At 45.8% G+C, this 27,719-nt stretch overlaps 3 protein-coding genes across 3 annotated transcripts; 1 reads left to right on the top strand and 2 right to left on the bottom strand.

Moving 5' to 3' along the window:
* Positions 1–202: 202 nt before the first annotated feature.
* LOC141040822 (uncharacterized) lies at positions 203–11,432 on the bottom strand. Its single transcript, XM_073506937.1, has 4 exons — positions 11,361–11,432; positions 9,990–10,288; positions 9,035–9,900; positions 203–216 (listed from the first exon to the last, which is right to left on the bottom strand). Exons 1-4 carry the CDS (start codon positions 11,430–11,432, stop codon positions 203–205), a joined length of 1,251 nt encoding a protein of 416 aa, XP_073363038.1.
* Positions 11,433–18,104: 6,672 nt separating this feature from the next.
* Positions 18,105–21,405, top strand: LOC109742762 (SNF1-related protein kinase regulatory subunit gamma-1-like). The gene is made up of 6 exons (XM_020301862.4): positions 18,105–18,366; positions 18,829–18,990; positions 19,094–19,536; positions 20,096–20,362; positions 20,553–20,725; positions 20,819–21,405. Exons 2-6 carry the CDS (start codon positions 18,831–18,833, stop codon positions 21,135–21,137), a joined length of 1,362 nt encoding a protein of 453 aa, XP_020157451.1. The 5' UTR covers positions 18,105–18,366; positions 18,829–18,830; the 3' UTR covers positions 21,138–21,405.
* A 409-nt stretch (positions 21,406–21,814) lies between these two features.
* On the bottom strand, positions 21,815–23,184 carry LOC109742772 (fasciclin-like arabinogalactan protein 2). Its single transcript, XM_020301867.4, has 2 exons — positions 22,211–23,184; positions 21,815–22,061 (listed from the first exon to the last, which is right to left on the bottom strand). The coding sequence occupies exons 1-2, from the start codon at positions 22,816–22,818 to the stop codon at positions 22,028–22,030; spliced, it is 642 nt and encodes a 213-aa protein (XP_020157456.2). The 5' UTR covers positions 22,819–23,184; the 3' UTR covers positions 21,815–22,027.
* Positions 23,185–27,719: the final 4,535 nt, after the last annotated feature.

Genomic DNA, 27,719 nt, shown 5'->3' with positions numbered 1-27,719 from the left:
CTCTTCCTGAGCCACCTTCCTCCAACCCTCCCTAGCACAAACAAACCTCTTCCACAATACGCCATGTTCATCTTTGTTTGTTGCCCATGTGCGAACTGAGAACCCGACTTCATGAGCATACATTTTATAGATTGTCATACCTTCCTCCCAGGTGTTAAAGTGCATACCAAATACAGGTTGTAAGTTAGCATCACACTCGGGCTCATATCTTGACCCCTGGATATCAAAAAAAAGATGTTCAATTAATAAACTACATCTCATGCATTGGATGTGAGACAAAATCTACTTGCACAAAACAGAAGACTTCTAGTTCGCGTTGGCGTGTGTAGCTATTTCCATCATTTTCGGCCTGCTGGATCATGCCCTATAATTTCCAGGAAAACCATCAGGTGACAATAACTTTGTGACGTACGCCTGTGACCAATACAATAAATAAATTACCATGGCAAAGCTATTGTCATTATCTTCAACTCCCATTGGCGTAGTTGACCCAATGCTTAGATCAGAACTTCCCATGGACTCCATGGTTGACTATTTCATCCAAATTTACCTTCAAAATGCCAAGATTTTTACTTAGCATAGCGACAATGTAGATTGTAGTTGCAGCGAGACAAAATGAGGAACATGGACAACTACTAACTACATAGAAAGTTCACCTGGACATAGTAAATGCCATTTCCATGTACAATTGAAGGATACACATAGAGCACACCCCCTCATCTGTTTAGCACTGATGGATACTACTAAAATTTCACCATTATGTCTACATCTGAAACATCAATTCGGTGTTTACCAATTTACGGGCTACAAATTTGAAGAAAACACTTCCTCACATTTAGTTTCATCAACAGACCCGAGGAGATATGTCGATTATTTGTTTTATTAGTGTCGTGGAATTGTCACGGCAGATGTCCTAGAGTGAGGACTTAGTCGTGAGGCCAACGCATCTATGTAGTAGCTTGAGAGGGGTTGAGCGGAATCGAGAGACGCAACACAAGACGATGATTTAGACAGCTTCGGGCCCCGGGAAACATCATCCGGTAATAGCCCTACATGCTGTTTGAGGCTAGGTCTCATTATGCTAATGGGGGAATCGCCGTAAACTGGCTCTCCTAGTTGTGTCTAGCCCTAGAGATTATTGCTTGTCCCTCTTGGGGTACCCTGCCCCTCCTTATATATGTTGAAGGGGCGGGTTACATGACTAGTCCTAGTAGGATTAAGATTACTCTATTACAATTGGAGTTCTAGTCTTGCTTCCTTTGTAAGGGAATATTCCTTATGCCTTTCCTCGTAAACCGGCCCATCATAGCATGAGCCGGCCTTCTGGGCCTTGGGCCTTGTTATCCATCTAAAACACCCACCGGGTCACCAATGAGTCGCCGGACTAGTGAGTCGGCAGACCAGTGAGCCGCCAGACCCGTGAGTCGCCAGTCCTCCGGCGGGTTACCGGTGAAGCGCCAAGTCCTAGCCGGGTCATAACTCCGGCTGGGTCATACCGCGGGGTATATCCTCGACATTAGCCCCCAGTTTAGCTTGGATTTATCCATGTTAAACTAATTCTGCAACATAAACGCAAGAACAGACTTGACAGATTGTGCTCCGGGTTAAGAATTCTTGTAAGCCGACATCTGATCGTCCTTAATTCCTTGTCATTTCCTTCTCCTAGAAAATTCAGGTCAGTAAACCAGCTTCTTAATCAATTTGCTGATGTTGGTTTCTCACAGAAAAATATTGTGAAGAATAATTCATTTGATTTAGCTCCCAATGCTTAAAAATATTGGTCTTGAAATACTCATCTGATATTCAGCCGGCTTAAAGATGTAGAACCGGGTCATGATTGTTGCAGATACCGGGTCAATCTGGTTTACTAAAAACTGAGAATTTTGAAGATGTTCCTCCTTTATATGCATAATACCTGTAGCCCCCAAGTGCCGGGTTGTCATGCTTGCAGCAACCTGGGACTTATATTTGCCTGATGCCCATAAAAGCTTCAACCAGTGTAGCCCCCAAGGGCCGGGTCATTATGTAATAATGAGCAGGGACTTTATAAATATGATCATGTAGACTTGAATAGCAACGTGTAGCTCCCAAGGGCCGGCTCAGTAAGATAATATTGAGCCGGGACTTTATAAATACTTCATTGAAAGTAACATCATATGATGCAATCCCCATCATGGGGCTTGAACCCACGTCCACAAGGTTGAGAGCTTTGTGCTTTACCAACTGAGCAGTGGATCCTTCAATATAATGGATTAAGACTTGTGTACCTTGAATTGTTGACAGGAGCAATTGGTAGCCCCCAAGGGCCGGCTCATTATGATGTGATGAGTCGGGTCTTCAATAAGGCTAGTAAAAATGACTTTGCATTAGCCCCCAAGTGTCATGGTGCATGCTTGCAGCGACATGAGACTTGCATATTTGATGTAATCTCAACTCGAATAATGTAGCCCCCAAGTGCCGGGTCGTAAGCCTGCAGTGACTCGGGACTATTCCTTCCATTGCAAAATAAATCATATCCATCGATAAAATAATATCCATTGCGCTAAAGCAACTTTGAAAACCTCAATCATAATACTGGTTATTTATAACCATAATAAAATCCAGCCATCTTGGCTATTAAAGATTTGAATAATATAACCCGGTTTGGGAAACCGGTTCCTGTGATATTGAATCGTACTGCCGGTTTAGGATACCTATGTAGTAAGGGTGATAACCCAATCTTTAGAAGTCAAAACTTCCAAATGTTTATGATTGTCATATATGGCGACTTATCATCCAAAGTCAAGCCGGGTTAATCGAAACCACATATATGCTTCAGATATGAACAAAAAAGGTCTCAAGACAAAACCAAAGATTGTTTGCAAAAAACTTAAACAAAATAGAAAGAAAAATTTGAGGCTTCTGATTCGAATACGATCAGTAAACCGGACCAAAGGGGTTAAGCTAGGATTCGAATACGATCATGTAGCCCCTAGTGGCTTTGGTGTTGCGCCGATCAAGAGGGTACCGACAGCTATGTTCTCTTTGGTTCGAATACGACCTATGTTTGAACAGGAAGCCCCCAAATGACCTTGAGAGTTTTTTAACGACTCTGATTCGAATACGATCAAAGTCGGACCCAAAAGGGGTTAAGCTATGATTCGAATACGATCAAGAAGCCCCTAGTGGGTTTGGCATTGTGTCGATCAAGAGGGTACCGACAGCTATGTTCTCTTTGGTTCGAATACGACCTATGTTTGAACAGGAAGCCCCCAAATGATATTGTGAGCTGTGCCCAAGGGGCACCTATGTTTGAGTTGTTCTTTTGCTACAGACTCTCTTTGGTCCCTTTAATTTTTGCTGAGAACTCGAACTTGCGAGAGATTATTCTTTTAAACCAGAAATTCTTAAACCGGATATTGAGAGCTTCAAAGCCTTGTGGGAGACAGCTTTCCCTTGAACCGGATTTTAAACCGGAATCCTTTTTTTCAAGCCGGAAATTTTCTGACGGCCTTTAAATTTTCATCAATATAACAGCAACCTTCGGGACCGGGTTATTTTCCCTTCACTGACCCGGAGTTCTTGACTTGCTTTAAACTGTCAGTCATTTACTGAGTCATGTCATCGTAGCCCCCGAGTCTTAAGATGACTCGAGTTGGCTTGAGACTCCCCATATTTGACCCTGATATAAACCGGTATGAGTCACTCAACAGCTCGATGATATAACTTTGTCCTGCATTGGAGAACTTGCAAGCCAGAGTAATTGCTCTTTTAAAGAAAGCAATATATAATATAAAAATATATTGAATGTATTTCACTTGATATGTTAAGCTAGAATTATCTGCCGCGGATTTGATGATCAATATGGTGAAGTTAAAACCAATCACGAGCGAGTCGGCCGCGAAAGTAGACAGATGAGTCGGCCGAGGCGTTGTAAGCCGGTGCGGACGAGCGAGTCAGCCGGCGTGTTGATGCAAACTGGACCGTGACACACATATCCGTGAAGCTGAGCGGCACAGCCGAACGTGCATCCGCGATATAATGGCATAAACAATTGTCATGTGTAAAAATGTTACAGGGCAGAATAATTGTTCTTTGATAGAAAACAATAAGTGTATAATAAGATAAATTTAGATAGATACCACCTGATGTTTGTGAATGACAGATGATCTGTATGCCACGTCAGAGGCGGCTCAACATAATCTCGGCGGTTCAGGCAGACCGATGACTCCCGGTGGCTCAACACAGCAGAGGCAGCTCAACGTGGCCCCGACGGTTTAACGCGGCGGCAACAGCGACGTTGGGATGAAGCTTTTTCAGAATTGTTTTTGTACTGACACCTTTTTTGTTCGAGGGGCAGCCAACTTGCCGTACCACTAACAATACTTAGTCTCGGACCCCTCTTAATTAAGATGGCACAAGTGTCGTCGTTGGTCTTGAGCCTTTGGAATTTGGTATTCAACTTGTGCAGCACCTGTTGAGGAAATAGGCAATTTCTCGATTAAATTAATCCACGAGTAAATCACTAGCATGACATTGACACAAATAAACGCATACTGATATTCAGTCAAGCTAGCAAATACTACGCTAATTGCAGAAAGATCTACGTATAACGCTAGCATGGCTAAAACGGAAAACAGTAGGAGCGGGATAAACGAGTTATACCCTCCAGTAGGCCATGCAGAGGCCACGGCTTTGGTGGCAGCAGTGGCGACCTCGGCGGCCTTCTTGTCGACTTCAGCTTTCTCGGCGGCGGCACGTTCGGCGTTGATGGACATGGTGATGATGAAGGCGACGCGGACATAGAGGAAGTAGACGATCGGAAGTGAGCAGTCGCGTAATCGCTGCCCAAAAACCTATTCGCCCCTCACCCCGTATAGGAACCAGAAGGGCGTGGTTTCGGAAACCTGCTCCCCGTCGACCGTGTACGCGGCGGACGGGATGGAGTCACCAGCGGCAGCAGCAGCAAGGGAACGACGGTGGGCGTGCGCGTGGAGCAGATGTGATCTGTTCGTGGCGACTAGGGTTAGGAGACACCGCACACTTATATAGGTGCAGCCGCGTGGAGAGACGTGGGCTCGACCCACGTCCGAGTCCGTGACAGCCCACGATCCGACATCTCAGATCGTAGCCCAGCTGTCAGAGAACTTTCCGTTAGTGACTGGCAAAAATAAGCGCGTTGGTGTGAGCTCGGCTCGGCTCAATCCCGCAACCCGCGGCGCGTCGTGACGAGGCATGGCGTGGCGAGGCGGGCGGCGGAGGAGGAGTGCGCGAGGGCCTCTTCTCTCCTCAAGCTCCAATAGCATGTAGAAGAGAAACCCTTATAAGGAGGTCCAACTCCTCTTCCACTTCCGGGGTGGGACTAAACTTCCCACTACACCTAGTGCCATATAACCCACATGGGCCCTTAGAGATTTTTCAGAAATTGCTATATGGGCCTAGAGCCCATCTCAAATTTCAGCAATCCCCCACCAGATCTTGAGGTCCCATTGTGTCCTCTGTTCCAATTACTGTTTCGATATACCAGTGTTTTAGTAAAGACCTGTTAAGGTTGAACTTCACCTAGAGCAAGTAGCTACACTCCTTCACAACTGAACAATGGACTATGCCTTGAATTGTCAGTTTGGCGTAAAGAAGTTTCACCACATGTCTTACTAGTACTAGGCTGCCGAAGGCTGACCCCTCGGGTGGAGCATATAAGTCACACTCCTGGCCTATTCATGAGCTTACTAGAGATCACCCCAATCTCATAGACTGTGACCAGCAGTCGGGCTCATATAGGTGTGTTCCTCCAAAGATCGCTCTGTAGGATAGCATCTTGCTTTCATAAGCTTTGGAACACATTAAGACAGTAGTCATCCTACCATACAGTATCGAGAGTATTGCATCTCCAACGGAGTGGGTTAGTATAGTTACTCTCCTCAGTTCACCACTGGCTTGTTTTCCCAGGTCCTACTTCACGGGATCTCCGATCACATAGGTTGGGTTACCACCATGGCAATTCATGTGGGTCTCATACCCATCTCCCTCGATGCATTATCTATCACAACATGTGATAGCCCTTTCGTAAAGGGATCTGCCAGATTCTTAGCCGTATGGACATAGTCCAACGCTATCACTCCAGAGTTTCTTAATTTTCTGACAGCTTTTAATCTCATTCTTATGTGTTTGTTGGACTTCATGTTGTCCTTTGAACTCTTCACCTTGGTGATGACAGTCTGATTGTCATAGTTCATAAGGATAGCCGGAACCGGTTTATCAACCAATGGCAAGTCCATCAAAAGATCTCGAAGCCATCCTACTTCAACACCAGATGTATCTAATGCTGTTAATTCTGCTTCCATTGTCGATCTCGTTAAGATCGTTTGCTTGCAAGACTTCCAGGAAACAGCGTCGCCTCCAAGAGTAAACATATACCCAGTTGTGGCCTTCATCTCATCAGCATCAGAGATCCAATTCGCATCACTATACCCTTCAAGTACCGACGGGTCTCCGGTATAGTGAAGTCCATAGTTCATAGTACCTTTCAGATAGCGCATAACTCTTTCAACAGCATGCCAATGTACATCACCCGGTTTGGAAACAAACCGGCTTAATTTGCTCACAGCAAATGCGATGTCAGGCCTCGTTGCGCTCGCTAGGTACATCAGTGAACCAATGATTTGAGAGTATCTCAATTGATCTTTAGCCGTGCCCTTGGACTTTCGAATCAACACGCTAGGATCATATAGTGTTTGACATGGTGCACAGTCCGAATATCCAAAACGACTCAACACCTTCTCAACATAGTGGGATTGCAGAAGTGTAATCCCACCCTCATTATCTCTCAGTAGCTTGATGTTCAAGATAACATCAGCCACACCAAGGTCTTTCATCTCAAAGTTATGAGATAGAAATGATTTGACCTCCTCAATGACCTTGAGTTTTGTTCCAAATATTAGTATGTCATCAACATACAAGCACAGTATAACTCCTTCGCCCCCACCATGGCGATAGTATACACATTTGTCAGCCTCATTAACAACGAAACCAACAGATGTCAGAGTTGTATTAAACTTATCATGCCATTGCTTAGGTGCTTGCTTCAGGCCATATAAAGATTTCAGCAACCTACAAACCTTTCTTTCCTGACCATCTATCACAAAGCCATCTGGCTGTTGCATGTAGATTTCCTCGTTTAGCTCTCCATTCAGAAAATCCGTCTTAACATCCATCTGATGGACGAGAAGACCATGCGAGGCCGCCAATGAGAGTAATACTCAAATGGTGGTCAGCCTAGCCACAGGTGAATAAGTATCGAAGAAATCTTCCTCTTCTTTCTGGTCATAGCCCTTGGCCACAAGCCTAGCCTTGTACTTTTCAATTGTACCATCGGGCCTAAGCTTCTTCTTGAACACCCACTTACATCCTAATGGTTTGCAACCATAGGGACGGTCAGTGATCTCCCATGTCCCGTTAGCCATGATGGAGTCCATCACTCTACGGACCGCATCCTTCCAGTAATCAGCTTCTGGAGAGGCATACGCTTCTGAAATAGAAGTGGGAGTATCATCCACGAGGTACACGAAGAAATCATCACCAAAGGTCTTTGCAGTCCTTTGTCTCTTGCCCCTACCAAGGGTTTCCTCGTCATCCTCCTTAGGATTTTCATCATGTGTTTGTTCATAATATTCCATAGGGATGGCAGGTTCAGGAGTCTCCTCAGATTCCTGTCTAGAAGTGCTTTGCATATCTCTCATAGGAAAAATATCCTCGAAGAATGTAGCATCCTTAGACTCCATAATTGTACCGACCTTCTGGTCAGGTACCTCAGATTTCACTAGTAGAAATCTATAGCCAACGTTGTTCTTAGCGTAGCCCAAATTAACGCAGTCCACAGTCTTGGGTCCAAGCTTACGCTTTTTGGGGATCGGCACATTGACTTTCGCCAAACAGCCCCAAGTGCGCAAGTACGAGAGTGTTGTCCTTCTCTTCGCCCATTTCTCATAGGGAGTGATCTCATTATCCTTTGTCAGAACTTTATTCAGGACGTAACATGCCGTCAATATAGCCTCCCCCCACCATGCCTTGGATAAACCCGATGTATCTAACATGGCGTTAACCAAATCAGTTAGAGTACGGTTTTTCTGCTCGGCAACCCCGTTTGAGTGGGGTGAATAGGGAGGCGTCCTCTCATGAATAATGCCGTGTTCCGCACAAAAGGAATCAAACTCACTTGAGAAGTACTCTCCACCGCGATCTGATCGGACTCGTTTAATTTTCTTTTCAAGTTGATTCTCAACTTCTGCCTTATAGATTTTAAAGTAGTGTAGAGCCTCATCTTTAGTATTTAACAGATACACATAGCAATATCTAGTGGAATCATCTATCAATGTCATGAAGTATTTCTTTCCACCTTTAGTCAACACACCATTCATCTCACAAAGATAAAAATGTATGGGTTCTAATGGTGCCAAGTGTCTCTCCTCCGCGGCCTTGTGAGGCTTGCGAGGTTTCTTAGCTTGCACACATGAAAGGCACTTAGAACCTTTGGCTAAAGTGAAACTAGGGATTAAATCCAACTTGGCTAGCCGCGTCATAACACTGAAACTAATGTGACAAAGACGTGAATGCCAAACTTCGGATTCATTAACATTCGAATGAATATGGTTCAGGACTTTATTACAAAAATATGCGAGGGAAAGGCGGAACATCCCTCCGCTCTCATAACCTTTTCCAACAAAGAGTCCATATTTCGTAACAACTAATTTATTAGACTCGAAAACCAACTTAAACCCTTCTCTACATAGAAGGGAGCCACTAACGAGGTTCTTCTTGATGGCAGGGACATGCTGCACGTTCTTCAGCTGCACGATCCTTCCCGAAGTAAACTTCAGATCGACCGTGGCAACACCATGAACAGAAGCACTCGCGCCATTCCCCATCAATACGGACCCGTGACCTGTGACCTGGTAAGAAGTGAACAATGAAATGTCAGCACACACATGAACACCTGCACCTGTGTCCACCCACCAATCGGTAGGCTGAAACACTGAAAAGACAGTAAATAAATTACCGTACCCAGATGCACCATTCTCATTGTTGCCCACAATCATGTTGACAGACTTGGAGTCCTGTCCTGACTTCTTGTACTTGTTTGGGCACTTGTTGGCCCAATGTTCAACCGAACCACAAGTAAAGCAGCCCTCGTCCTTCTTGTTCTTCTTGAAGGTCTTCTTACCCTTCTTCTTAAAGTCGGTATTGTGTTGGACACCATTCTTTCCCTTGGGCTTGTGGGAGTTATGGTTCCTCTGGTTCACAATGTTGGCAACAGAAGTTCCTTCGACCCCTTTTCCGTGCGAGTCCATTGCCCTTGAATTCTGCTCAACACTCAGATGGCCAATGACATCCTCTACAGAGAATTCATGCCTCTGATGTTTCAGAGTGGTGGCAAAGTTCCTCCAGGAATTAGGGAGCTTAGCGATTATGCAGCCCGCGACAAACTTGCCCGATAACTCGCACTTAAGAAGCTCAAGCTCCTTAACAATGCATATTATCTCATGAGCCTGCTCCAATACAGGACGGTTTTCAACCATCTTGTAATCGTGGAACTGCTCTATAACATACATCTCACTCCCTGCATCGGCGGCCCCGAATTTAGATTCGAGCGCCTCCCACAAGTCCTTGGCGACATGCACATGTAAATATGCGTCGACTAGTTTATCTCCGATCACGCTAAGAACTGCTCCGAGAAACACAACGGTAGCCTCCTTGAACACCTTCTCCTGTTCAGGAGCAATCGTTCCCGTGGAGACACCAGTGACCCAGAACACGTTCATAGCCGTGAGCCATAACGTGGTCTTAGTCTGCCAACGCTTAAAGTATGTACCGGTAAACTTATCCGGTTTCAGTGCAGCGGCAAAGCCACTTGCCGAAAAATTCCTACACATAATAGGTTTTTGGATTGTTGAGGAAATAGGCAATTTCTCGATTAAATTAATCCACGAGTAAATCACTAGCATGACATTGACACAAATAAACGCATAATAGGTTTTTGGATTGTTGAGGAAATAGGCAATTTCTTGATTAAATTAATCCATAAGTAAATCACTAGCATGACATTGACACAAATAAACGCATACTGATATTCAGTCAAGCTAGCACATACTACGCTAATCGCAGAAAGATCTACGTATAACACTAGCATGGCTAAAACGGAAAACAGTAGGAGCGGGATAAACGAGTTATACCCTCCAGTAGGCCATGCAGAGGCCACAGCTTTGATGGCAGCAGCGGCATCCTCGGCGGCCTTCTTGTCGGCTTCAGCTTTCTTGGCGGCGGCACGTTCGGCGTCGGTGGACATGGTGATGATGAAGGCGACGCGGACGTAGAGGAAGTAGACGATCGGAAGTGAGCAGTCGCGTAATCGCCACCCAAAAACCTATTCGCCCCTCACCCCGTACAGGAACCAGAAGGGCGTGGTTTTGGAGACCTGCTCTCCGTTAGTGGCTGGCAAAAATAAGCGCGTAGGTGTGAGCTCGGCTCGGCTCAATCCCGCAACCCGCGGCGCAGCGCGGCGCGTCGTGATGGGCGGCGGAGGAGGAGTGCGCGAGGGCCTCTTCTCTTCTCAAGCTCTAATAGCATGTAGAAGAGAAACCCTTATAGGGAGGTCCAACTCCACTTCCACTTTCGAGGTGGGACTAAACTTCCCACTACACCTAGTGCCATATAACCCACATGGGCCCTTAGAGATTTTTCAGAAATTGCTATATGGGCCTAGAGCCCATCTCAAATTTCAGCAGCACCTTGCTAGGAGACTCCTCAAAAATCTGTGCAAACTAGAGTAACGCGGCAGGGAGGAGCGCTGCAGCGGCTCGGCGGGACAGCAGCAGTGGGCGGCCCGTGGCGGCGACTCAAAGCCTGGTCGGCGCGGCGGCTCTACAGTGGCTCACGGCAGCGGCTGTGGACTCAGCAGGGACCGGGTCTTCATGCAACCATGGAAGCAATTTTAGGCAGCTCGACGGCACGCGACAACGACGGTCGAGCAAGGAGAGGTCAACAGAGATGCAGTAAGGCGTGGCAGAAGCAACGCTCGCAGGCGGCGGGTCAGAAATGCAGCGGCTTGTTGAGAGTGGCTCATTGCAGTAGACGACGGTGGTGGTCGGCAACTTGATACTGCACGTGGCGGCTTAGCGTGGGGATGGGCGGCCGGCGACTCAAGGCCGCGGCGGCGACTTGAAGCAGGCCGACCGCAGCGGTGGTTTGGAACACCGGCGGGGGGCGGCTCGGAGGCCGCGACGGTTGTAGCAGAAGCATACTGATGAGATGGTGGCTCAGTAGAGGCTCCGGCGGGACAAGGCGGCTCAACGCGGGACAGCCCGGAGGGCGACTGGGCGGCTCACGGCGCTGGGCGACTTTCCCCTGAAGCTCACCGCGTGGCAGCGGTTCGTAGCAAAGAGGCCGAGAAGAACCATGGCAGACACGGAACGGCAGCAGAAGAAAGCCAAACATTGATTCCTCCTCCGGGTCGTGGCCCCTCTCCCTTTTTTTGAAAATTGCGCTGATGATGATTCGATAGTAGCACTTGATCTGTTCCGATTAGTCTCCGATGCTAGTTTTTAACCGTAAACCAATAGAACGTCGGGAAGCGATACGAACTAGCATATTAGTAGCCCACAAGTCCTTCTCTCTTGAACTTCTGTGGGCTATCTTCTTTCTTTTCTTTTTCTTGCTTGGTCCTCCCGTGAGCGGATACTGCATCTGTCTCATATTTCATGATTTGTTCTCTTCTGATATAACGCATGCACGCGTTGTTATATGGCGTTGTGCAGTCTTTTGTCTTGTGACCTAGTGATTCTGCAGGGCTTGATTTGATGGAAGTGTGGCAGCAGCGGCAATAGCTTGTAGGACGCGTCTAGCGGGCGGCTGGGCGCCGCGTCTGAGCGGCCTGCTTTTTTAGAAACTTTCCGTCCCTTCGCCCCAATTAGGAAATCTGATTCTAAAATTACTGTAATCCAAAAGTGCTAAAAATGGCACTTCTAATTAATCACTCTTATGTGGTCTCTTCTCACGTGATGGATGTCTGCATGTCGCTGCATTATTGTTTCTCATGTTTGTCCCTCGTGCATTAATTTTTGATTTTCAAAATTATAAAAGACATATCTTCTAAACCGCATGTTGAAATTCAGATCCATTTTCGCCGTTGAAACCCTCGTGACGTGCTCTTCAAAAGTAGATCCCGCATGGGATGTTTTAACGAGCTAGTCTTCCTGCCAACTAAACACCAATATGTGTGCAACTAGACTATATTGCCGTGCCAACTGAGCATATGTGTGTGCCAATAGTCCTGTCAACTAAAAATCAATGTGTGTGCAACTAGACTACATTGCCGAGCCAACTGAGCATATGTGTGTGCAACTAGTGTCCTGCCAACTAAACATCAATGTGTGTGCAACTAGACTACATTACAAGCCAACTGAGCATATGTGTGTGCCAATAGTCCTGCCAACTAAACATCAATGTGTGTGCAACTAGACTACATTACAAGCCAACTGAGCATATGTGTTGTGCAACTAGTCTTCCTGTCAACTAAACATCAATGTGTGTGCTAGACTACATTACAAGCCAACTAAATATCAATGTGTGTGTAACTAGACTACATTACAAGCCAACTGAGCATGTGTGTGTGCAACTAGACTACATTACAAGCCAACGAACGAGGGTTGCACATCGACTACTAGGTAGTTGATCGGGATGGTAGACTAGTTGCACAACAAAGTTGTCGTGGCTGCTAGATTGCAATCTCATAGGAAGTTGAATAATACAGATCCAAAAATTAGTTTTGGAAAAAGTTGCACCATTTAGCACCAAAGTTGGCATCGAAAAAATTTCGTTGAAATATACCCATGCGGGATCTAGTTTCAAAGATCTCGTCGCAAGAGTTTCAGCAATGAAAACGGATTTGAATTCCGACGAGCGGTTTGAAAGATATGACTTTTTAAAATTTAGAACTCCAAAATAAATGTGCGTTGATCTGTTCTTTCGGAATGAGATAATCAGTGTGTTCGTATTTAATACTAACAGCCACATGCACTAGAAGACAAAAAAATAACACATAAATGCATGCAAGACCGGCCGCCCGTTTCGCATAGATGGTGCGCGTGCACCAGGAAGAATTTGGGTAGCTTGTATTTGGGCACGACTGCTCCAGTACATGCAACTATGTTATCTGTTATATTAGCACCGTAGTACTATTTTTAGTGCGTAGCAGATCGTCTCAGGCTCCTTCAGTCAAGAAACCCCTAGAGAGTTGTTGCGTCGCTGTCATCTCAGGACTTGAGCCAGTAAAAAATACACGGTAGCGGATTTGGACAGGACTCGGCCACAATCAATTTTGGCGACTGCGCTTCTTGGTAGGGCAGCTCATCCGAAACCGACCCGGATGTTTCCTCTGGTCACGTGCGGCCGTACAACAGCGAAAAATCAAATTCGACGTATCATCCAGCGACGCCTGCGGCGACGCATGCAATCGTAATCTTTTCAATCCTGTATATACCAAATCATAAACGATAAACTTGCCTGCTCTGCCCGAGGTTGACTCAGGTTGGGCTGTCTTTGAACGATTATTTTGCGCCGGCTCTTCTTCATGCGACCAATCGCGAGCTTCTAGATCCCTGAGAAAGATCCCTTCAAGAACTCAACACCACTGTGCGCGAGCCCCACAGTGGGCGCCAACTGTTGTGGAATTGTCACGACAGATGTCCTAGAGTGAGGACTTAGTCATGAGGCCAACGCATCTATGTAGTAGCTTGAGAGGGGTTGAGCGGAATCGAGAGACGCAACACAAGATGATGATTTAGACAGCTTCGGGCCCCGGGAAACATCATCCGGTAATAGCCCTACATGCTGTTTGAGGTTATGTCTCATTATACTAATGGGGGAGTCGCCGTAAACCGGCTCTCCTAGTTGTGTCTAGCCCTAGAGATTATTGCTTGTCCCTCTTGGGGTACCCTGCCCCTCCTTATATATGTTGAAGGGGCGGGTTACATGACTAGTCCTAGTAGGATTAAGATTACTCTATTACAAGTGGAGTCCTAGTCTTGCTTCCTTTGTAAGGGAATATTCCTTATGCCTTTCCTCGTAAACCGGCCCATCATAGCATGAGCCGGCCTTCTGGCCTTGGGTCTTGTTATCCATCTAAAACACCCACCGGGTCACCAATGAGTCGCCGGACTAGCGAGTCGGCAGACCAGTGAGCCGTCAGACCCGTGAGTCGCCAGTCCTCCGGCGGGTTACCGGTGAAGCGCCAAGTCCCAGCCGGGTCATAACTCCGACCAGGTCATACCGCGGGGTATATCCCTGACAATTAGTATTGTCCCATATAGCTAATTCACGATTATGTATCTTTATCATGGCAAGGTATAAGTGATCGTCATTGGATAAAAGAAATGTTAGCTGAGAGATACTAGAAAGGGGCAAACCTGAGTAAATGCCCAGCCCCACTGTGCGCTGGTCCCCCTTTGAAAGATCGTGGATGTCGCCTAGAGGGTGGGTGAATAGACGCTTTAAAATAATTACGGTTTAGGCTTGAACAAATGCGGAATAAAACTAGCGTTTAATTTGTCAAGCACAAAAACCTAAAACGACTAGGCTCACCTATGTGCACCAACAACTTATGCTAAGCAAGATAGACAACTAAGTGATAGCAAGATATATGACATGAAACAATATGGCTATCACAAAGTAAATTGCATAAGTAAAGGGCTCGGGTAAGAGATAACCGAGGCACGTGGAGACGACGATGTATCCCGAAGTTCACACCCTTGCGGATGCTAATCTCCGTTTGGAGCGGTGTGGAGGCACAATGCTCCCCAAGAAGCCACTAGGGCCACCGTAATCTCCTCACGCCCTCGCACAATGCAAGATGTCGTGATTCCACTAAGGGACCCTTGAGGGCGTTCACCGAACCCGTACAAATGGCAACCCTTGGGGGCAGTCACCGTACCCGTACACTTTGGAAACCCTTGGGGGTGGTCACCGGTACCCGTCAAATTGCTCGGGGTAATCTCCACAACCTAATTGGAGACTCCGACGCTTTCCCGGAGCATTACACCACAATGATTGAGCTCCGAAGCAGCACCAACTGTCTAGGGTGCCCAAGCACCTAAGAGGAACAAGCTCAAGGATACCAAGCACCCAAGAGTAATAAGCTTCTCAACTTCACTTCCACGTATCACCGTGGAGAACTCAAAACGATGCACCAAATGCAATGGCAAGGGCACACGGAGTGCCCAAGTCCCTCACTCTCAAATCCCACCAAAGCAACGAAAGCTATGGAGGAAAATGAGAGGAAGAACAAGAAGGAGAACACCAAGAACTCCAAGATCTAGATCCAAGGGGTTCCCCTCACATAGAGGAGAAAGTGATTGGTGGAAATGTGGATCAAGATCTCCTCTCTTCCCCCCCCCCCAAAACTAGCAAGAATCCATGGAGGAATTGCGAGATAGCAAGCTCGAAGAAGGTCAACAATGGGGGAAGAACACGAGCTAAAGAGATAAGGTTCATTGGGGATGAAGACCCCCTTTTATAGGCACCCCCGAATCCAACCGTTATGCACTCAGGTCGTGCACAAGCGGTACTACTGTTCGGAGGAGCGGTACTACCGCTTAGCACGGTCAAAATAGCCCAATGAGAGAGAAAAACACGAGCTGTAGTTCTGCTAGAGAGGTAGTACCGCTCTGGGGAGAGGTAGTACCGCCCGGAGTGGTAGTACAGCTCGAGTGGAGAGGTAGTACCGCTCATGGGGAGAGGTAGTACCGCTTACCGCTTATAAGAGGTACTACTACTCTACTACCGTGAAACCCGGCACGAAAAAACGCATCCCCAGAAGCAGCGGTACTACGCGCGGCACAGGGCTGCGGTACTGCCGCTTACAAGCAGTACTACCACTCTAGAGAGCAGTACTACCGCTTGAGCCTTTCAGGAACACAACAGAGAAAACAGAGGATGCAAATAAAGCCTAAACTGAACTTCTGCAAATGAACTCCGAATTGAGCAAACTCAGACTTGTTGGATAGATGACGACGAGTAGCATCCAACAACGACTGGTTATAGTAAGAAGAGGCAGGGGAGGTATGCCTAAGAAATAGAAGAGTGAAACCTCCAACAGAGAAGAACCGGCATAACCTCCAACATCGAAAACATCATAGAAGATGCATGTGAACTCCGTTTTCGATGAACTCGAGCTTATCATGAAGATGACCATAAGCTCTAAAACTCACAAAGAGAAACACCAAACAAGAACCAAGAAAGATGATGCAAGGATGCAATGGTTTGAGCTCTCTACGAACGATACGATCAAGCTAGTAACTTGAGAGCCCTCCTTAATAGTATGGCAATCGATCCTATAACCCGGTCTCCCAACTACCACCATGAGACAGGTAAAATAGAAAACGTATCAAGGGCAAACCTTTGCCTTGCACATAGTCCACTTGAGCTAGATGATGACGATCTTGACTCCCTCAAGTTGGACCATCTTTGTTGATTGCGTCGGCTCGATGAAGACTAGTTTATTGCTCTCCCATACTCCAATATGGGTAAGCCACTCTTTGGCACATCTTCACAAGTCCATTGTCACCACAATGGATGGCAAGCTTCAAGCACTTGATATCTTTGTGATGCTCCACTTGAACTTGCGCACGGCAATCTTGATGACGATCACCACTTGATGTCATCCTCCATGGGTTGTATGAGATCTTCCGGTTGACACAAACCCATGGAACCATACCTAACCCCACATAGAACTCTCATGTAGACCATGGGTTAGTACACAAAGCGTAATGGACGATACTTACCATACCGTAGGATCACATGATCCCACTCGGTACGTCTTCTACGCTTTGTGTGTTGATCAACTTGAATCACTCTCTGTTCTTAGTCTTGGTCAACCTTGAATCTTTCCAACTCTCATTTGGATGATGTCTTGAAGGTAAACATGAATGATCACACAATCTTCTTCTTCTTCAAGACATGCTTACAATAAGCTCAACTCTGACATGACCAATCTTTGGATAATTCCTTGAAAAGCACCTTGGCCAACACATAAACTCCTTGAAACCAACAAATGGACTTCAAGAAAAGCCTATGGACAAAACCTACGAATATAACTCAAGGCAACCATTAGTCCATAGAGATTGTCATCAATTACCAAAACCAAACATGGGGGGCACCGCATGTCCTTTCACCCTTCCTCTTCCTCCTCCTGATCTCTGGCCGCCGCGGATGCTCGGACTCCAGCATCTCCACCTCGCCCGTCGACACTAACCCGAACAAGTTCGCGGCGAGAGAGATAGCTCGACTTGGGGGAGGGGGGAGAAGAAGCTTGACCGATGAACTGTGATGGGAAAGTCGATGGTAGAAGATGAGGATTCCGGCTAGGGTGGAGAGACGCCGGACGCGCGCGAGAGAGGAGGGAGACGGAGAGGGATGATTCCCCAAATTATGGAACCCTAGCTCAGCTTGGTGCAGGAGATGGCGAAAGGACAGAGACGAACTGTGTTGCTAATTCCCCCGATTTTGCGGGGTTGGGGTCGTTTTGAAAATGTACCTGCAAGTTCGTTGATACCTTGCCCCTTACTTCTGCATCCAATGGCTTAGATTCCTCTGGAGCACCTGGTGCACCAGTTCAACGGATGCACATGATACGTTCTCGGGGTGGGGAAAGTATCAGGTACTCTCATCCTTGGAGTACTCCCGTGCTCCAAATTCAAAACTTTTTTCTTAAATGTAATAAAAAATTCCAAAAAAATATGAATGTTCACAAGAAATGTGACTACAACCCTTAAAAATTCCAGGTCCAGACTCGAAACACACATTGAGAAAAAGATAATATAAAATCTAGCATGAATAGTGTAAGAATAAAAAGACAAAAGCAACGTTGACCCTATTCACATCTGGATTTCACCCTTTTGTTTCTCAATGTGCATTCAAGTTTGGATCTGAAATTTTTAGCAGTTGTAGTCATATTTCTTGTAAACATTCACATTTTTTTTGCGGGATTTTTTTTTACATTTAAAAATGTCCTTTTGAATTTGGAGCACCGGGAGTGAGTACCCATAGAATAGGAGTTGCTACTTTCCCCGAGGGTGGGGGTGGGGTGTGGGGACGTGGCCCGGTGCCGTGTACACGTGCCAGTGTGCCCTTGGCAAGCGAGCACCGCACCATCTCTCGCCGTATTCGACTCCTCCACCGCCCGCCCCCTGGATTGGGAGCCAAGAAAAGCAGACCATAGATCCTCCGAAACCAGCGCCTCCGATCCATTCCGCCCCTACCGCTTGCTCCCCCGCCGCAGCCCTGCACCTGGAGGCTGCCTGCTTCTCCTGCCCAGCGCTCCCGCAAGTCGCAGCCAAGGTGATAAATAAACTCCCTGCTCTTTTTCGTTAAATTCGTTCGTCCATCCATGCTGCTGTGTGAGTTTTGATGCGGTAGGTTGCAAATTTAGTGGATTTCCGTCTGCTGCCTCTCCCTCGAGACCGAGAGGCTCTGATTTTGCTCGGCTGATTAGTTGAAGCTACTTGCAACTAGTATATGCATCATATGCCTTATGAGCTGTTTGTTTGTTGTAATGCAAATTAAGGGGTTTCGCCCGACGAAACGCCCAACACTAAGAGTTTGATTTGATTCAGAAGCCCATGCTCGTAGTTCTTGCAGTTTGAATTACCAATATATACTTATGTTCGAGTATGATTATTTGCCAGACAACTTCTTCTAAATGCTCTGCGCGACTGTGTGTAGTATAATGCACTTCCTTATTTGGTGATGATTTGTGGTAGAAGTTTCCTGTTTGATAAATCCTTCATCAATTTGCTGTAGAAATGGCTCGACCCGAGGAAAACGCGAAATTCCCTAGCTGTGATGCCTACTTTGACACTATCCAGTCCAAGAAGAAGCTCCCGCTAGCTTTGCAAGAGTCACTGACCGCCGCCTTTGCTCAGATCCCAGTCGCGTCGTTTCCTGATGTTCCTAGTGGCCGGGGTATGAACTTCTGCAAAAGAAACAACTCAATCTGTATATTCTGCCTTATTTGTCACATATATGTGTGGTGTTTGTAACAACCGATGTTCTGTCTGTACTGTAGTGACTGAAATTCCTGGAGAAACTTCTGTGCTTGATGCTGTTAGAATTTTATCTGAGCACAACATAAGGGCGGCGCCAGTGCTTAACCCTGAACCTGGGGTTCCGGCCGATTGGCAAGGGAGGTATCTTGGCATCATCGAGTACTCAGCCATCATCCTTTGGGTACTAGATAATGCTGATCTCGCGGCCGTAGCTCTGTCAGCTGGATCGGCAACTGCCGCAGGAGTTGGAATGGGCGCTGTTGGTGCAGTGGGCGTGGCAGCATTAGGTGCAACCGGCCCGGCAGCTGTCGCTGGATTGACTGCTGCTGCAGTAGGGGCTGCTGTTGCTGGCGGGTTAACTGCTGAAAAGGGTGTTGCCAAGGATGGAGTAACTGCTGCCGATCATTTAGGGGAAGATTTCTACAAAGTTCTGCTTCAGCAAGAACCTTTCAAATCGACTACAGTATGAAAATTGCTCTATCTTGTACGGTTATGTCTTACATGAAAAATAGGGTTCTCTTATCTTTTTGTTCTTATGTTGATCAAGCATTGAATCTATGCACCAAGAGCAACATAATTGACTTAATGTTTTCATGTTTGGCTAAACCAAATTTCAGCTACACTTGAGGTAGAACCCAGTATTCAAAATCAGATGGGACTGGCAATCTGATCAAAAAGACCAGGGCCTTAGTCCGGTTTCTATTTTAAAGACTGGTTGAGGAAGTACTTGCTAAAAAATATTTTGTTAGTGTCAGTTTGTGATTGGGGGCCTCCTCACATTCCATGGATCTGTGTGCTAAGGCCCTGAAAGTAACCGGGACAAGGATGTCTTTGTGGTTGGTTACGCCATCCAACTTGACATAATTCATACATGTCTTGCTTGGCTTTGTGTTATGTCAGCTGCACTGCGATTTGTTGCTAAGCTTTATTTGGTTATCTGTTCAGACCCTTCAATTTTGCATTGCATGAGTATCTTCTCTTGTAGACCCTGCTAACTTGCATCCTTTATCCTTTTGTTGTAGGTTCGATCAATTGTGGAGTCCTACCCATGGTCTCCTTTTGTACCTGTTACGCTTGACAGTTCAATGCTTGCTGTACTACTGTTGCTCTCCAAGTATAGGTTGAGGAATGTCCCTGTGATCGAACCTGATAAGCCAGTTATTAAGAACTTCATTACTCAGACTGGTGTTGTTAAAGGGCTTCAGCAGTGTAAAGGAAGGGATTGGTTTGACTATATTTCGGCACTTCCTCTTTCAGATTTGGGGCTTCCATTTATGTCGCTTGATGAGGTTATTTGTCTCACTTCTCTGCCTCTTTAGTTAAACTCTTTTGCCTTTGTAGTGTAAGATTTAATCCTCTATGCTATCCCGATTAATTTAGATCTGCAGGCTGCAACATCTGAAGTAGGACCTTCTAATAGGCTATAACTGTTATATAAACTTGTTTAATAAGGAACTTACAATCTTGTGTTTACTTCAGGTTATTACGGTTAACAGTGATGATCTAATCTTAGAAGCTTTCAAGTGCATGAAGGATAACAAAATTGGCGGTGTACCCGTAGTAGAAGGTCCCCGAAGGAAACTTGTTGGTAGTGTGAGCATAAGGGACATTCGCTTCCTGTTGCTTAGGCCTGACTTATTTTCTGATTTCAGGCACGAAGCGACCCAACCCAATGATTTATTCCCCTGTGTCTTTTTGTGAAATGTGTCTCTTCATGTGTCTAATCATACTTTTGATCCATCCAGGCACCTTACCGTCTTGGAGTTCATGAATGCTCTTGGTTCCACTCTTCCTGATTCAGGGGGCAATGGACTGGTGAAGCCGCCGCTCACCTGTGCACCTGATGCCTCTATGGGCAGCGTGATCGACAGCATCGGATCGAGGATAACCCACCGGATATACGTGGTGGATGGTGACTTTGAGGTGGTCGGTGTTGTGACACTGCGAGACGTGATCTCTTGCTTTATCCACGAGCCCCCTGGCTTCTGCGACAGTTATCTTGCTTCAGCGATGGAGAAGCTCGAGGACAAGGGCGATGCCGATTCCTCCGTTGAGAACAGCTGAGCTCTCGGGAGCGCAAGACGGTGGAAATAACAGACAGGGTTAGTGAGCAAGTCTTGTAGTTGGACCGGTTCGTTCAGGTTGCGGTGTTTATACAGTAAATTCTGTGTGGGGTGACAAGGCATTTCAGTGCTCTGTTAGCGTGTGCTTTAGCTTGTCAACTGCTGTACTGAGTTCCCGAGTTCACTGATCCGCACCCGTTCCCTGGTGCAAACACTGCAGTGGCGATTCTGTGATGCGTAAAAGCGTTAACGAACCAATGATTACCTAATCTCAGTCATGTGTACCTCTGTGTCTCCTCGATCAATCAATAGTCTAATGTATGGCGGTTGTTTAAGCTTGCAGGTGTGGGCAGGTTTTCATTTTTTATCCTTGAGCTAGCAATACAATGTCTCCTGTTTTCACTTACTAAGTTAGGTTCAGAAGAATCCATGGCCAACAACATTTTCTTGCATCCCAGGAAGGCTAGCTCCAAAAGTAATTAACTATAATATACTCCCTCCGTTCCTAAATATAAGTCTTCGTAGAGATTTCACTATGGACTACATATGAAGCAAAATGAATGAATCTACACTCTAAAATGCATCTATATACATTCGTATGTGGTCCATAATGAAATCTCTATAAAGATTTATATTTAGAAAAGGAGAGAATACATAGAAATAGTTGCTCGCAACAAATATATACAAGATAGAGAACACACAAGCACAGGAGATGGTAGTACTAGTGTTTAGACAAGTGACAGACCTACACCGTGCAAAACGACGGCCATGGATGGGATACATGGACCGAACGTGCCACCAACAGTGCCCTTTGCCCAACTGCGCTGAACACCAGCGTGTACATCAAGGACGGAGATCGCCTATGGCGCAACTCTGGCACGATCTTCTCATTCACGAACAAATGGCACCACACGACCCCAAGACTCTGCAGACGAGACATGGATACAGTTATTCACGTGTTAAGATTTGGAAAGCTAGAAGCAATTCAAGCACCAGCATCGTCCATTCTCTAAGATCTGCTGAGTGAAAAAAGAGGCAAACATCTCAAGGAAATAGTAGTAGTATAGTACTCACAACATCATGAGCCCGAGCATGACGCAAGTGGTCACCAAGATGTCCGAGTAGTCGAACAGCGCCGGCGCTCCCGGAACCAGGACGGCGTCGATGAGGTAGACGGTGAGGCGGTCGTTGTAGACGACCGTGCTGGTGACCCTGGCCTCGACCGGCGTCGTGAACGACGGCGGCGACGAGGCGAGCTGCATGGCGCCTCCCAGGTAGCAGATGCTGAGCACGCCGTGGCCCCAGCGGCCCCCGTCCAGCGTCCGCACCTCGATTGGCCCGCGGCGGTGGATCAGCCAGAGCTCCACCTCGCCGGAGCGCGCCGCCAGCCCGTGGTGGAGAAGGAGCGCCGCCTGGCGGTCGGCGGTCAGGTTGCTGAAGCGCGGGGCGAACGCCGCGACCGCGCCGTCGTCCGGGCAGAACACGGCGAGCCCCGCGTCGCTCTGCTCGCGGAGCACCTGGCCCACGCCGGCCGTGGCGGCGACGAGGCCGGCGAAGGCGCCGCACCCGTTCTTTGACAGGATCTGCTCGATCGCCAAGCCCCCCGCCGGCGTCGCCTCGGGCGGTTGTCCCTCGGCGCAGGGGACGAGCATGAGGAGCAGGATGGCTCCGGCGAACTGCATTCTGCTAGATTCCCCTGCTCGTCCAAGCTAGCTGATGGTAAATAATGGAGGTATGGACGTATGGTGGTGGAGAAGGTTTCTCTCCACTGGTGTTTCGGCTCAGGGGGTGGGGGAAGAAGGGTTTTTGGGTTCCGGTGGTCTTGATTGCAGCTCTGTTTTTGACTCTGCCCATGTGCAACGCCCCGGTTGCCATTTTCTCCCTGCTGGTAGCATGGCAAGAAATGGCTGGCTTTATGGCGTTGTGACAGAAGCTGTGCCAATGGCTGACTGAGGAAAGTGTACACCCATGGCCATGGATGGTGGCAACTTTGCAAGGGCGGAGCGGGTGGCCTATCAAGCCTTCGGACTCTTCCACGAAGCATCGTGTGCGGTGAAATTTGACACGTCCTGGCATGTTGCACACGTGAGCTACGGTGGATTTCACTTTGCGCAATGATATTTAGCGCCTTGTGACAAGTTGATCCAAGCAGACATAATGAATTTCGGTTTGAACCAGAGTTAACCTGTTCTAAGAAAATCTACGGTCGGATTGAGGAAACCTTGCCCCCTACACGTTCCCGCCAACTCGTCCCTCAAATGTCCTCATTTGCAACCACAACTTTCATATCTGAAACCCCATATCCATGCAAACACATACACGTCGATTATTACACGTACACACAACTTTAATAGTAACTGAAACGAGCAACCTACACACGAAGCGGTTCCTCGTTCTGTTGCGAAAGGGCGAAAAGAAGGCTACCCAATTATGCTAGTCCGCCGTTGGCCGGACCGGTGGTTCCCTCCCCCTCCGTCTGCCGCTCCGACGGCAGGAGAGCAAGGGAAACCTATATCTGGGGCATTGACGTGTAGATAGTAGGTCAGTGGTCTTGGCGGCGGTGTTGAGTTGGGGATGACGGTGTCCGTTTGGAATAAGTGTGACGGCGCTCGATCCCCTTCTCGACGAAGCTTTGGGCAGAGTTGGCGAGTGGATTTGTCACCAGGGCAACATTACACAACATGTCGTCAGTTACCAAAGTGTCACCGGTTCCACATCATTGCAGCTCCACGAACAATACCTCAACGAGCTTGAAGCACTCTGAATGCCCTCTCCACATCTTTCCTAGCACTTACATGCATTTGTGCAGACATTATTTTCTACCTCTAGGGATTGAATACAATCTTCAAAAGCGCCGTCCACTAAGAATAGATACCATCGACAAGGCAGTATCCCATTGTTACCGTTGTTAGGTCATATATCAAGAGCGCTTTTACAGTACCCTCAAACTAATATAGACCGTTCATTCCTCCTAATCCAATGGTTTGGATTGACTGGTACTCCAGTGCTAATGTTAGGGAGTACCACCACTAAAAAGAAGGACCGTGACCTGAGGGTTAAAATAGTAATTCGACACTATATCTAATTTCCTAATCCTAAGTTCATGCGCAATTTCTGTGGTGGCAATGCGCCAGCTATTCGGCCGCCGGCTGGAATGGGTGGGCAGCCACATGCCCCGAGCGTTGAAGCCACAACCTGCATGCCCGTAGGCCGTAGGCATGAATGCATTAGAGCCATGGCCGATGGAGCCATAGATTATGCAAGAAATCCCTATGCAGATTATCATCTTCCTCGTCTGAATTCGTTTTAAGAAATTCTTTCCCATCCGAAGATGATGATCTATAATTAATCCCTAAATTAAATATTTTTTACGGCGACAATTATGCAATTCGGACGGAATTTTGTCGTTGATGGAAACTACACACTACAACAGGTTTATTCGCCTCAAATTACCATACATCCTACAGCGATGAATTTTCTGTTTTCTGAAGAAACACCTGATTGATTTGTTACTGGTCGCACGGCGATGAAAGTGCCTCGAGCGGCGGCTGCGTGGCCGCATGCCCTTGATTAGGCTGGTGGATGTGGGAACCTAGATTAAAGATTGGTAAACAATACTTCTTTAGCAGCAGAAAAGACTAAACTAACCCTGCAAACCAATGGATGGATTTGATTGGTACTCCCACTCTACTCCAGGGAGTACCAGGGTATCGTAAAAAATCTCTATATCAAACATGGTATTTCGGTGGTGATTTTAGAATTGGTATCCATGCTAGCTTAGTTCTCAAACGTGGTGTTGCGGGTAGGTTTCTTCTTCAAATTTCTTGAATGGACTGGAGGAACACATTGAGAGAAATTCATTTCTCTCCATCAAATTGATTTGTCTCCAACAATATCAATTCTAGTGCTAGCTAGAAGTAAGATGAGGCTAGTAACTTTGTTGTGCCGTAGCTAGTAAGATGACTGCTAGAAACTGAATCTACACTCTTCCTATTCTCTTCATATGGAAGTTGAGTGTAGCAAAAAAGAGACAACCAATGCTTAATTAACCATGCTTATTCATATTATTCTGTTCATCATAACAGGAGAAACAAGGTACAAACATTGATCTTCTAGTTAGTTTTTTTCTTCTTGTTTCTTATTTTCTGCTAATCACAAATATAATTCCAGCTGAAGTGCTACTTACAGTTGTTGTTTTTTCATTTCATTTCCAAAGCAGGGCGTTGATTTTGATCCACTTCAATTATTCTTCAATCCGATGCAATCATTCACAGAGGATCAAAAAGGTGCTATCAAACAAATGGGTCTTGGTCATTTGTTGGAATTGGCTTGTTCCTTTTCGCCTACAGACATTTACCACTGGCTTACATTCCAGTGTGATACATCTACAAGAACACACTAACTCTTGAGAATGGATTTTCTGTCACTACTATAACCAACACCATTCACACTATGTTAGGAATTCCTATTGGCAATAGGAAAATGGAGAACACTTGTTCTCAAGAAAACATCAATTTAATTCACCAATTAGTTAGTTGGGAAGGCTATATTCCTTCTAACAAAGATTTGTGTTCGCTCAAAAAACCAGATATGCCTCTAGAGCTATTCTCAGAGGTATTCTTTGTTGTTGCCATGGCTTCCTTTCTTTGCCTTTCTACGGATTGTTTGCCAAGGACAAATTATTACAATGGTGTCTTTCTACTAGGCTCTTTATCCGATACCAACCTCTGTGTTGTTTGTTCTTGAGTGTCTTGCTATTGAAACACAAAAGTTTAGATTAGTATTAACACAAAATAGTGAAATAATTGCAGGTGGTTGTGATTTTCTTCTAGTAGTACGCTCTATTTCAGTGTATTTAATCTCTCGTCTTAAAAGAGCACAAGAAATTTATATTTATTACGTTGCACACATAGTGACATATTTTACTTCTTTCCACACCTCATATTTTGAATTTATCATAACTTCTGAGTTTAGTCTTGGCAAAAAAAATTGAGGATCAGTGTTTGGTCTACCTACATAATCAAATCATTCACTCTGCTTGACTCTCAACCTACTTCAAACAACACATTTGGGAGGTTAGCTATAAGTATTATTGTTCCTCAATTTTCAGAAGCTTTATTTTTCTTATCTTTGTGATTTCACTGCTTACTAATTCCCTATCAACTCAAATAGTTAAAATACATTTCCGCAACAATTTTTGGAGGATATCACTTGCAAGATGGGGATAATTACATTATACCAACCAACATCGAGAAATACATTCATGAAAAAAATGCCAATTGAGTATTATGTCGAGTTACCCTTCTTCAAGTTGATTGGTTGCTACTTTACTATTTTGTTTAAATTTGTTGTGCATATTACTTAACTGTATTGTCTGTTAATTTAAATTAATTTTCTGTAGCCAACATGCCAAACTCAACCTACAAGTATTGTCTCAAAGATTCTTCCAAAGAATGGTTGAGAATTCTATCCCAACTGCGAAAGCATACATAGATGATCTTTTGCTGGTAGTTTCAACCAAAAAAATCTTTGTCAAACAGTTGGGCAACATGTGTTTACCGAAAAGCACATCAACTTCTTCTTCCATAGATCTTTCAAGCATATTTTGGAATTCTGCTTAGAAATTGCAGTGCAACCTATTGTCCAAGAACCAACTAATCAACCTCTCATTAAAGAAGTACTGACACAGATGGTCAACAAATTTACAATAAGCTAGGATGAGAGTTTACATCTCCTTCAACCATCTGAAACCATGGAGCATCTTCTAGGTGGGAAGCTGATAGAAATCCTTGTTGGAGAAAACACTACAGTTGGCAACCTTTAAGTATACAAGTACATTGGTGAAATCAGTATAATAGAAGGTACAACTTCTTGTTGCTCTTTAGTTGAACTAACTTTTTATATCTAGTTCAACAGAACTTTTTGAACAATTGTTCTCAAAAGAAGCAAGCAACAAGCTTTTACTTCTGCAGAAATTCTCATGGATGAATTTCAACTTTGAAACTCCCATTATTTCTCCCTATGGTATGAGCTTGTACTCTCATTCTGCTGTGTTTCAACTTCAATCTAGTATTCAGTTATGGGTCAAGCTCTTAACTTATCATAGGAGGTTAGTGAACATAGGCTTATTGGACTACATTTGTAGGAACACATCCCGAGTTACAACAAAATAGTGCAAGTTGTCAAGCTCAACTAACAAACGCAAGTGTGAGTAATAGAAGCAACTCAACTGAGCAAAGCAACAAGTCTCCATTCTACACAGGCAATAAGTGGGGCCTTTCCCTCAATGAACCCTTTTTGGTCCTAATCAAACCCTCGTCCAATCGACACAATCTGTGAAGAACCTTCTTTTGATATTTTCAAAGATTTCTTCCGAACACAAATCTCAAAATTTCTTCAAACAACCAGCAAAACTCGAGTAGCCAGAATCCAAGTTCTTTAAATCAAAGTCCTATTCACAACGTATCCCTAGCATCTGGTTCTACTAGTATCCAATAGTTACTAGTAGTACAATGGGCTTCTCCTCTTTCCGACACAATTGTTCTTGAGGCACCTGACCAGTTTGAAAAAAATGTCAGTAATA

This window comes from Aegilops tauschii, chromosome 2 (assembly GCF_002575655.3).
Source record: "Aegilops tauschii subsp. strangulata cultivar AL8/78 chromosome 2, Aet v6.0, whole genome shotgun sequence".
NCBI lineage: Eukaryota > Viridiplantae > Streptophyta > Magnoliopsida > Poales > Poaceae > Aegilops > Aegilops tauschii.
Note: the sequence above shows the minus strand (reverse complement) of the source record. Positions and strands in the feature narration are given on the sequence as shown.